This window comes from Cetorhinus maximus, chromosome 8, assembly GCF_964194155.1.
Source record: "Cetorhinus maximus chromosome 8, sCetMax3.hap1.1, whole genome shotgun sequence".
NCBI classification, from domain to species: domain Eukaryota; kingdom Metazoa; phylum Chordata; class Chondrichthyes; order Lamniformes; family Cetorhinidae; genus Cetorhinus; species Cetorhinus maximus.
In genome coordinates, this window is record NC_135886.1 from 3,616,999 (window position 1) to 3,628,441 (window position 11,443).

The 11,443-nt window shown below is 41.3% G+C and overlaps 1 protein-coding gene across 1 annotated transcript; it reads left to right on the forward strand.

Annotated features, from left to right (window-relative positions):
* Positions 1-1,126: 1,126 nt before the first annotated feature.
* LOC144683378 (pepsin A-4-like) lies at positions 1,127-10,500 on the forward strand. Its single transcript, XM_078546333.1, has 9 exons — positions 1,127-1,175; positions 1,270-1,433; positions 4,952-5,069; positions 6,396-6,514; positions 7,210-7,409; positions 8,808-8,927; positions 9,214-9,358; positions 10,073-10,194; positions 10,295-10,500. The coding sequence occupies exons 1-9, from the start codon at positions 1,127-1,129 to the stop codon at positions 10,419-10,421; spliced, it is 1,164 nt and encodes a 387-aa protein (XP_078402459.1). The 3' UTR covers positions 10,422-10,500.
* Positions 10,501-11,443: the final 943 nt, after the last annotated feature.

An 11,443-nucleotide genomic window follows, 5' to 3' on the forward strand; every position in this document is an offset into this window, starting at 1 on the left:
CCAAGTCATGAGTTCAAATCCGACCAGGGAAGTTGCTCAATTTAAATTCAATTAATTAATAAATCTGGAATAAAATGCTAGTCTAATTAAAAATGATCATGTAACTACTGGATTATTGTGTAAAACCCACCTGAATTGCTAATGCCCTTCAGGGGTGGGAATCTGTCTTCATTAACTGGTCTGGCCTACATGTGACTCCAGGCCCACAGCAATGTTGTTGACTCTCATCGATCCTCTAAATCAACAGGGCATCACTGTTGCAGCTGATGTTGTCAATTGAGCCCCCTCAATGCAAGCATGATAAATTAGTACCCTCCAGGAAATTCAACATCAGAGGTTCTTCAACCTCCGCAGTGGCAAATTTTGATTTAATCGTTCATGGGATGTGGGTGACACAGGCTAGGCCAGCATTTCTTGCCCTTCCCTAATTACCTTTGAGAAGGTGGTGGTGAGCTGCCTTCTTGAACCGCTGTGGTGTAGGTACACCCACAGTGCTGTTAGGGATGGAGTTCCAGGATTTTGATCCAGCAACAGTGAAGGAACAGCAATATATTTCCAAGTCAGGATGATGAGTGGCTTGGAGGGGAACTTCCAATTTGTGGTGCATCCATGTGTCTGCTGCCCTTGTCTTTCTAGATGATAGAGCTCATGGATTTGGAAGGTGCTGTCAAAGGAGCCTTGGTGAGCTCCTTGCAGATGGTAAACACTGCTGCTACTGTTCATTGGTGGTGGAGGGAGTGAATGTTTGTGGATGTGCTGCCAAACACATGAACTGGTTAAATGTTGTATCCAGCAGTTAACTTATCTTCTGGTGCACTTGTGATATTGATATTTTGTGGCTCTAACACAATTGTTTTTAGCCTGATTTATACAATACTTCAAGTGTTTTGTTATAACCCAAATGCTCTTAATTACTTGCCACTTAGGTTGAAGGTTGTCCTTAACTAAAAAGATTATATTTGAGATAAACTAATCATGAGTACATTAATACTTACTTATCATACTGAATGGTGGTATCTGAGGACTCGTGACAATGGAATAGTTTGGTCAGAGAGAGTATAAATGTTGCTGCTCAGGTCCCAAACTCTAGATTCTGTAGAGTCTCGGAACCAACCCAACTGGCAAGATGAAGTGGCTGCTCATCACCCTCGCTTGCATTCAGCTCTCTGAGTGTATGATCAGGTAGGGAATTACCACAAGACAAAAGAGGAAATGAATAATATGTCAGCAAGGAACAGAAAATGTAATGACATTTGCAACTTATTTTATTTCTTTACAGAGTGCCCTTGTATAAGGGTAAATCTGGCCGTGATGTTCTTAAGGAGAAAGGGTTGCTGGAAGACTTCCTGAAGAATCATCCATATGATCCCTGCTCAAAGTTTGAACAACCCTTAACTCTGGATACAAATGAACCAATGATTAACTACTTGGATGTAAGTAATCTCTCAGTTTACCAAACAAAAGAGAAAACTACATCTTAACTTACATTTATTGCAGCTTCCACCTATAATTTATGTTATTCTCAGAGCCAGTGGCTGGTTAAAGGCAATAATTCAGTGGCACATAAACTGTGCTAGTAGACCTTGTGCTGTAGATATTTAACCTGCTATAATTTACACGGCAATTGTCAATGGATGGGATTCATCTGTTCTATCTGTTGTTGGGTGCCGCAAGTCATTTGCACATATGTGGATTAAGTAAGGAAATTTGGCATAGACTTGTTCAACATAAATCATGTAAAATGAATTTGATTATAAATTTTGATGAGGTAACAGTGCAAGTTGATCAGGGTCATGAATTTGATATTTTTCTTTGTTCATTCATGGAATGTGGGCTTCCCTGGCTGGGCCAGTGTTTATTGTCCATCCCTAGTTGCCCTTGAGAAGATGGTGGTGAGCTGCCTTCTTGAACCATTGCAGTTCATGTGGTGTAGGTAAACCCACAGTGCTGTTAGGAAGGGAGTTCCAGGGTTTTGAACCAGCGACAGTGAAGGAGAGGCGACATGTTTCCAATTCAGGATGGTGAGTGACTTGGAGAGGAACTTCCAGGTGCTGGTGTTCCCATCTATCTGCTGCCCTTGTCCTTCTAGGTGGTAGTGGTCGTGGGTTTGAAAGGTGCTGTGTAAGGTGAATTCCTGCAGTGCATCTTGTAGATGGGACACACTGCGGCTACTGTGCATCTGAGGTGGAGGAAGTGAATGTTTGTGGATGTGGTGCCAATCAAGTGGACTGCTTTGTCCTGGATGGTGTCAAGCTTCTTGAGTGTTGTGGGAGCTGCACTCATCCAGGCAAGTGGGTAGTGCTCCATCATACTTCTGACATGTGCCTTGTAGATGGTGGACACGTTTTGGGGAGTCAGGAGGTGGGTCACTCGTAATGCGATTCCAAGCCTTTGACCTGCTCTTGTAGACACAGCATTTATATGGCTAGTCCAGTTCAGTTTCTGGTTACTGGTAATCCCCAGGATGTTGATAGTGGGGGATTCAGTGATGATAATGTCATTGAACATCATGGGGCGATGGTTGGATTCTCTGTGGTGGGAGATGCTCATTGCCTGACACTTATGTGACACAAATGTTACTTGCCAATTGTCAGCACAAGCCTGGATATTGTCCAGGTCTTGCTGCATTTGGACAGGGTCTGCTTCAGTATCTGAGGAGTCGCAAATGGTGCTGAACATTGTGCAATCATCAGCAAACATCCCCAATCCTGACCTTATGATGGAAGGAAGGCCATTGATGAAGCAGCTGAAGATGGTTAGGCCTAGGACACTACCCTGAGGAACTCCTGCAGTGGTGTCCTGGAGCTGAGATGACTGACCTCCAACAATCACAGCCATCTTCCTATATGCTAAGTATGACTCCAACCAGTGTAGATCTTTCCCCCCTGATTGGCATTGAATCCAGTTTCGCTAGGGCTCCTTGAGGCCACACTTGGTCAACTGCTGCCTTGATGTCAAGGGCATTCACTCTCACCTCACCTCGGGAGTTCAGTTCGTTTGCCCATGTTTCAGCCAAGGCTATAATGAAGTCAGGAGCTGAGTGGCCCTGTCAGAACCCAAACTGGGCATCAGTGAGCAGGTTATTGCTAAGCAAGTGCCACTTAATAGCACTGTTGATGAGCCCTTCTATTACTTTACTGATAATGGAGAGTAGACTGATGGGGCGGTAACTGGCTGGGCTGGATTTGACCTGCTCTTTGTGTACAGGACATACCAGGCAATTTTCCACAAAGCTGGGTAGATGCCAGTGCTGTAGCTGTACTGGAACAGCTTGGCTAGCGGCGCGGCATGTGCTGGAGCCCAAGCCTTCAGAACTATTGCCGGAATATTGCCAGGGCCCATAACCTTCGCAGTATCCAGTGCCTTCAGCCATTCCTTGATATCACGTAGAGTGAATCAAATTGGCTGAAGACAGGCATCTGTGATGCTGGGGACCTCCAGAGGAGGCCGAGATGGATCATCCACTCGGCACTTCTGGCTGATGATTTTTGCGAATGCTTCAGCATTATCTTTGTCCTGCTGTGCTGGGCTCCTCCATCATTGAGAATGGGGATATTTGTCGAGCCTTCTCCTCCAGTGAGTTGTTTAATTGTTCTCCACCATTCACGACTGGATGTGGCAGGACTGCAGAGCTTAAATCTGATCTGTTGGTTGTGGGATCACTTAACCCTATCTATCACTTGCTGCTTATGCTGTTTGGTGCACAAGTAGTCCTGTGTTATAGCTTCACCAGGTTGACATCTCATTTTCAGGTATGCCTGGTGCTGCTCCTGGCATGCCCTCCTGCACTCTTCATTCATACGTGGACTTCCTAAAAGCATTTGATAAAATGACACATAACAACTTGTCATCAAAGTTGAAGCCATCGAATAAAAGGGGCAATGGCAGTGTCTTCATAAATAGATCATAAAAGCAAGGAAATTATGATGAACCATTAGACAAAATATTGATTCAACCTCAACTGGAGTCAAATTTCCAATTCTGAGCACCACATTATAGGAAGGACACAAAGGCATTAGGAAGGGGACAGAAAAGATTTACCAGATGGTTCCAGGAATGTGAAACTTCAGTTCCATGGATGGATTGAAAAAGCTGGGGCTGTTGTACTTGAAGAGAAGATTAAGAGTACATTTGATAGGGGTTGTCAAAATCACTGGGAGAATGGTCAAGAACGAGTGGTTACTGATTTAATGCGGTTGGCTGAAGAACACAAGGAAACACAAGGACAAAGCATTTTTTACACAGCCGGTGGTTAGGATCTGGAACGTGCTGACTAAAAGGGTGGAGGAGGCAGATTCAATTGCAGCTTTGAAAAGGAAATTGCATAACTGTCGGAAGAGAAAATACTTGCAGGAACACGGGGATAATGCGGGGATGTAGGCCTAGATGAATGGCTATTCTAGCAAGTTAGCAGGACATGATGGGTCTTTTATGTTTCTATGAAAAGCTGGTGCTCACAACATTGAATCCTTTTGATTCGGATTTGAAACTTCTGATTCATTGTGAGAAATTACTTGTGATTTCTGTAGACCTACGAACTGGCAGCTGCTTGTCTAACCAATGCTGATGGTTACTGGGTTAATATTCCTTTAATGAGCATGGCTTGTGTTGCTGGGTGGGTGTTTAACAATGCTATCAGTCTTGTTAACATCAGTTGGAGTTGAGATGCGACCTGAAGTTAAAAGAGAACATGAATGAAAGGTGCAACATGATCTTAGCCATGAAGTATATTATTCAGCATAATATTTAGGAACAGATACATTGCTTATTCCTACTCATTAAATCTCTTGCATTTAAATAGCTACACTCTTCTACTTCTGCATCATGTGAATAGAATAAAGGAGTGATGGGAAGATTTACATTTTCTAATGGGTGTAGAGGAACCTGAGCCCATTAACACAATGATATATTTCCAGGTGATATATTTTGGTTTTTTCCTTTTTGCTGACAGTTGTCATACTATGGAGCAATCAGCATTGGGAGTCCACCACAGAGCTTCACCGTCATCTTTGACACTGGCTCATCCAATCTCTGGGTCCCATCAGTTTACTGTTCTGAAAAGTCATGCAGTAAGTAAATATTACCCTGCTGTTAACATACTTCCCTTTGTGAATTGTCTTCATGTTAAGGTCAGTTGTGTTAGGAAGAGAGTCAAATTTCTACAATAGTCACAGTTGAACAGTGTGTTTTGTAAGATTGGATGAAACCCTAGAATTTTGCTTGGTTATCTCTGGGCTCGGAGAGAAATTTAACCGAGCTTTGATTTCTTGGAGGTTTTCGCTGTGGTTCTTTGTCTCCCTCTGGATATGGATAAATCTTAGGTTGAAGTTACATTAAGATCTTAGCATTAGTGTAAAATAATTTCCAGTTCACACTCCTGGATCGGATGGTTACTGGCAAAGATAATGGACGGTGGAGATTTTGCGGCATCAAAGCAAATTGAAAATCTGGAACCTGTTGGAACAAAGTTTTGAAACCTTAGTGATAAGTCAGTTCATAAAAATACTAAACAAATCAAAAGTACACAACAAAGGTACATTCTCCATAACGCTGAGTCATTGAGTCATGAAGTCATTACTGCACAGAGGGGACAATCTAGCCAATCGGGTCCATGCCAGCTCACTGTAGAGCAACCCAGTCAGTGCTATTCCATGGCTCTATCCCCATAGCCCGGCTGGTTTATATTCCTCAAGTTCTCACCCAATTTCCTTTTGAAATCATTGATTATTTCTACTGCCCATTCTTGTAGGCAGCAAGTTCCAGCCCACTGCTTAAAAAAGTTCTTCCTGACATCCGCCTGCATCTTTTGCCCGAGTCTTTAAATCTGCGCCCTTGGTCTTTAAATTATCAGCTAATGGGAACAGCCTTTCTTTCTCTACCTTATCTAAAGCCATCATAAATTTATTATCTTCTACAACTCTATCAAATTTTCCCTCAATCACCTTTGCTCCATAGAGAGGGACCCCAGAATCTCCAACCTGACCTGGTAGCAAAAAATCCCTCACCCAGGGACCATTCTGGTGTCATGTTAAATTTGATTAGGTTTAAGCTTATCCAATGGCTAGGCTAACAAGAGGGTCTCCACTAGACTGTCTTCCTTTGTAAGTGTGCACATGGACACACACGTGCACACACATGTCCAACTCAGAGCTCCACCTCACACATGAACACAGCTTTCTGATCCTCCTCACATTCTTAGCACCTCATTCCAAGGGAAAGGGAACCAGTAATACACCTAAGAGGCTAAAGAAAATTTGGTGGGTGCTTGTTAAAAATAGAAACATTTAAAAATGTGAGTAATTGATTCATTTCTGGCACAAAAGTTTCTTGATGTATTAGACTAAATGGTGAAATGTTTTTGTTATTAATTTCATGAAATGAATGTTCTGTTCCAGTGGTGCATAAAAGATTCAACCCCAAATTGTCATCAACATATCGTTCAAACAACCAGGGTGTATCTATCCAGTATGGTACAGGAGCCATGAAAGGAATACTGGGATATGACACTGTCAGAGTAAGTAGATTGTAGCCCCGTCATCAAGTAAATTCAACTACGTAACAGTGATAATTGACGTCTAAGGTAATATGTTCCAGATCAGGACACAAGATATTGGCATCAAAAACAATGAGTTTGATCAGTTGGAAGACGAACAGATACGTGGGAGTGTAATGATGATGTAGCAGAGAGTGTCGCAACGTCCAAGTTGAGGATTTGTAATAAAATCTGCCTGAAATTCTTTCCACTGGAACAGTAGATATTTGATGAAAATGCTCCCTTCATTCAGTTCAACTCACACCCTTATGTCTATTTGCGTTGAATGTGGGATATGACATCTGTCAGTCGTCTGCCTTAACTCAGTGGTAGCACTCTGAGTCAGAAGGTTGCAAGTTCAAACCCACTTGTACAGATAATCCAGATTGAGACTGCCATAGTGTTATAGGTAAACTTTGAAGTGGATGTAAACAACCACCATCTACTATTCAAAGAAGATCATGTGGCTACTCCCCATTTCTTTTCCAAAATTTATCCATGAACCAGGATTGTTAAAAAAAAAGTTTAATTGGTCATCTAACCCATTGGGGCTCATGATTGGCTGCATGGGTGTGGGAAAATATATTTGCTAAGTGCAGTTTATGGAGAAGTTACAATTCACTGGATAACATTCTGCTCAATTTCTCATGAATAATCACTTGACTTTATTTTTCTAGATTTCAAACATTGCTATCCCTGGTCAGGAATTTGGTTTAAGTACAACTGAACCTGGTGGTTTCTTTTCCTATGTTAAATTTGATGGAATTCTGGGCATGGGCTTTCCATCTCTTGCAGCATCAGGAGCCACCACTGTATTTAGTAACATGATGTCTCAGAGACTGGTGGATGAGCCTCTCTTCTCTGTGTACCTAACAAGGTGAAAATCTTTTATGCACTTGTTGCTACATATTATTTCCCTGAATGAAACAGGAACTGCTTATTTTGCTTTCACTCAAACAATCAGCTTGCTTTAGTTGTTAACGCTCTTGTCTTTGTTTCAATGCCATGGGCTCAAATCGAATGTAAAACTTGAGCACATTGTGAATGTCAATACTTTAGTGTGGCATTGTACTCCACACCTGAAGTTCCATGGGCAGTTTTGGTCCCTGTATCCTAGGAAAGATATAGTTGCACTGGAGGCAGTATATCAAAGATTCACTAGATTGGTCCCTGGGGTAAGAGGGTTATCCAATGAAGAGATGTTGAGTAAATTAGCTTTATATTCTCTGGAGGTTAGAAGAATTAGAGGTGAGCCCAGTAGTGCTCAATTGCTCAACATTTGATTCTGTGTCACTGTTCACTGCTCACTGTGTATGATTAGTTAAGCCTGGCTGTGGTCACTTCAAGAGAGAGAGAGAGGCAGAGACTGAACTGAGGCCGGCTGCTGCAAGTGTGGAAGCAGGCATTTTTAAAGCATTGTAAATAAATCTTATCCTCTGCAAGTAGAAAATGGTGTATCATCTCTGCATATCTCCGAGGCATAAAATACAACAGCCTCATTGAAACATATAAGGTTCCGAAGGGCCTTGACAGGATGGACACTGAGAGGTTATTTTCTGGCTGTGGAATTTAGAACAAAGGGGCACAGAGTCAGGATAGATGGCCTGGGCTGGCATGTTGAGAAACCTCTTCACTATCAGGATATTGTGAATCTGTGGCATTCTCTACCCCAGAGGTTTGCGGATGCTCCATCATTGAGTATACTTAAGGCTGAGATAGACAGATTTTTGGCCACTCATGGAATTGATGGATATGGGAAGTGGGCAGGAAACTGATGTCCGTGGTATCTTTTCACTGAGTTTGCTCAGATTATTTGTGGGACACTGCTGTGTACAAACTGCCTACCACCTTTGTCTACACTGCAATGTTAAATACACTTCAAAAGTATTAGTTGGGTGAGAAGGATTTAAGGCCATTCTCAGGATGTGAAAGTCTCAACATCAATGCAGGTGCTTTGTATCAAAGTGATTTGGTTCCAAACCTTGAATTTGTCCTCTGGTGCTTCAACCCAATTCAGAATAGAACCAATAAACAGAGCCAGAATATATTCCGCATCATTCATTTAAAAGGTATAGTTCCCCAATTTGAATTTATAATTTTGAATTCATTTTTACTATTTATGGCAACATTGCAATCAATGACTTTTAGTAGCTGCTTTAGAAAGTTGTTGATTTTAGATTTAATACCCAATAGGCAGTCACATTACTAAGTGCTACCTCTAAACTGGAAATATATCAATCTCTGAGCTTTTCTTGAATTCTCTTTTGTTTTACAGACAGCAAGGTCAGTCCGGCAGTGAAATCCTATTTGGTGGAATTGATTCAAGTCACTACACAGGCCAAATTCACTGGGTTCCTGTCACTCGTGATGCCTACTGGCAAATCCTCATTGACAGGTAAGTGATTACCCATCGACAAGAGGAATAGATATTTTCTGCTTCTCTATTGAAGTCTGAGATAATGGTTTTAACAAATTATATTGAAACAAACAAACTAAAAGGAAAGAAGGAATAAAATACTTAGACTAATTTTAAGATCTCAGTTGAATCAGCGTTTATTTAAGATATAATGAATGCCTCAGCGAGCTAGGAAACTCAACTTGCTATTAATTGTTCAATTTGTCTAATACTTGAGGCAGTTTTAAGTCTTTGACGAATTCTTGACGCATTTTTCTCTGTCCAGGGTGACAATCGATGGTGAGGTTGTGGCCTGCAGTGGAGGTTGTCCTGCCATTGTTGATACTGGTACTTCTCTTCTTGTTGGCCCCAGTACACCCATTGGCATTATCCAGCAGGGCATTGGAGCAACTCCAACTTACTATGGAGAGGTAAACCCATGTTCCAACATTGGGCGTGGATGTGGAGTGTCTGAGTGTGCATCAATGAATCATTCACAATGCAGCCTCGAACAGATCATTTACACTATGACAAAATGCTACAAGCTACATTTGTAAAAAATCTTGCAAATTCTCATCCATAATTTGCTCTGTGGAAATTCCCTCAGCCTCTTGTGGGTGGGGGTGGGGATGGTATGTGGGAAGGGAGCGGTAGAGTGGGCGGGAGTGAGAGGACAGAGTGATGTTAAATTAAATTTCACAAATATGAGGCAACAATCACACTAGTATGGACATACTGCCCTATAAATATTTGAAAGGCACCGATATTTGTAGCAAAATTAAGGTGAGGTGTCTTTACATTTTGGAACCTTCTTATTCAAGGGGAAAATTTCATGCAGATATAGTGCACAGTATCAGAAGACAAAATGTGAAATCCATTATTCTATTTATTATTGTTTTGGCATTGAGATGAACACTGATATTTAGAAATGTTTTGGTGTGATGTTGCTATATGGAAATTAAATCTATCCTGGGAATCGCTAATCTTTCTCTTTAACCATTTCCTGTTATCCTGCTTGTGTATTCCAATTTCACCTCATCTTTAGCTCAATATGAATTAGTTAGGAATGGCATTGCACTATAAATGAGTTATTATAAATCGTTATACTAACACAATGACTGAATGCTGTTTCTATTTTCTTACAGTACAACATAAATTGTTACAATCTGCAGAACATGCCTGATGTGGTCTTCACAATCAATGGAGTGGATTTCCCTCTCCCCCCACAAGGTTACACGTTGCAGGTGTGTTATTGGACAGCAATGGGGTGCTAGAATAAACTTTGAAATTTTAGAAGATGCAATAGGAATATTTTTTTAATGTTAATTGTTCTCCTTTTCCTTACAGCAAACTTTTGACGAGCAAAGAAGCTGCATCAGTGGATTTGGCGTTACTGGTGGAAACCTCTGGATCCTGGGAGATGTGTTCATTGGGGAATATTACTCCATTTTCGACATTGGGAACAATCGTGTGGGTTTGGCTAAGGCTGTCTAATTTCTTCATCTGTATTCTCATTAAAAGCACACCTCGATCTGCATTTTAAGCCATCACATGACTCTCCAGTGCAGCAGTTGTCACCTGGCTGCAGAGTGTAATAGAGGAAGTCATCATCTCTTGAACAACAATAAACAAATATATACAATTGGCAATTGGCTGTGGTTTGTGCTCAGCAGAACTCTGCACTAAATCACAGCTGAAAAACAATGAAAATAGAAATGACAATTAAAGAAATGCCTTGTCACTGTGTGTTTTTATAGGAACAGACTAAGGACACTGATTCTGGATTGGAAATGAGAATGTTGATAGAGTCTAATTATATTCCCTCTCTGATTGTGCAGCACTTTCACTCTGTTATCTTTTGGTTCTGACATTCAGCCATGATATATTATTGGTGCAGTGATTCACTCCAGAGACATACACATTTCTGCTGAATGTGGATGACCTCTGCAGTGAAACCTGATTTGAAGTAAATGTGATCCTAACATCACACGGCAGCCTTTTCTCTCCTTTTCTCTTCGTTACAATCGTTCTTAAAATTGTTCAATAAAATATCAACATGCAACGCATACTCCCAGTTTTCCTGTTTCTTGTTCCATTTACTTCTGTGTGTGGAGGAGCCTGAATTCATTTCACATTTGAACTGTCTTGTGAGGTGATCCACTCATGTCAAAGTTTGCCAAACACAGGTAGGAATTTGTAGATCACATGAGAAGTGGTTGTTGAATAATATCTTCAGAAATTTGGAAGTGGCCTGATGAAGTCTCGTTCTGGTTCTATTTATGTCTCAGAGTAATTCAAATATAAGATCCCATTGATTCAAGATGCTGGATATTATGGCATAGTGTACAAGAGCGTTGTGTATACTTCTGGGCGCCACATTATAGGAAGGATGTGAACACATTGGAGAGAGCGCAGAAGCGTTTACACGAATGTTTCCAGGGATGGAAACTTCAGGTACAGAGATAGATTGGAGAGGTTGGGGCTGTTCTCCTTGGAGAGATGAAGCCTAAGAAGAG

Bases quoted from the DNA above. Each gene is read 5' to 3' on its own strand.
- LOC144683378 (XM_078546333.1), top strand. From the start codon at position 1,127: ATGAAGTGGCTGCTCATCACCCTCGCTTGCATTCAGCTCTCTGAGTGT. The intron at 6,515-7,209 runs GTAAGTAGATTG...TTATTTTTCTAG, and splicing joins TGGGATATGACACTGTCAGA to ATTTCAAACATTGCTATCCC. The intron at 10,195-10,294 runs GTGCTAGAATAA...TGACGAGCAAAG, and splicing joins TGTTATTGGACAGCAATGGG to AAGCTGCATCAGTGGATTTG.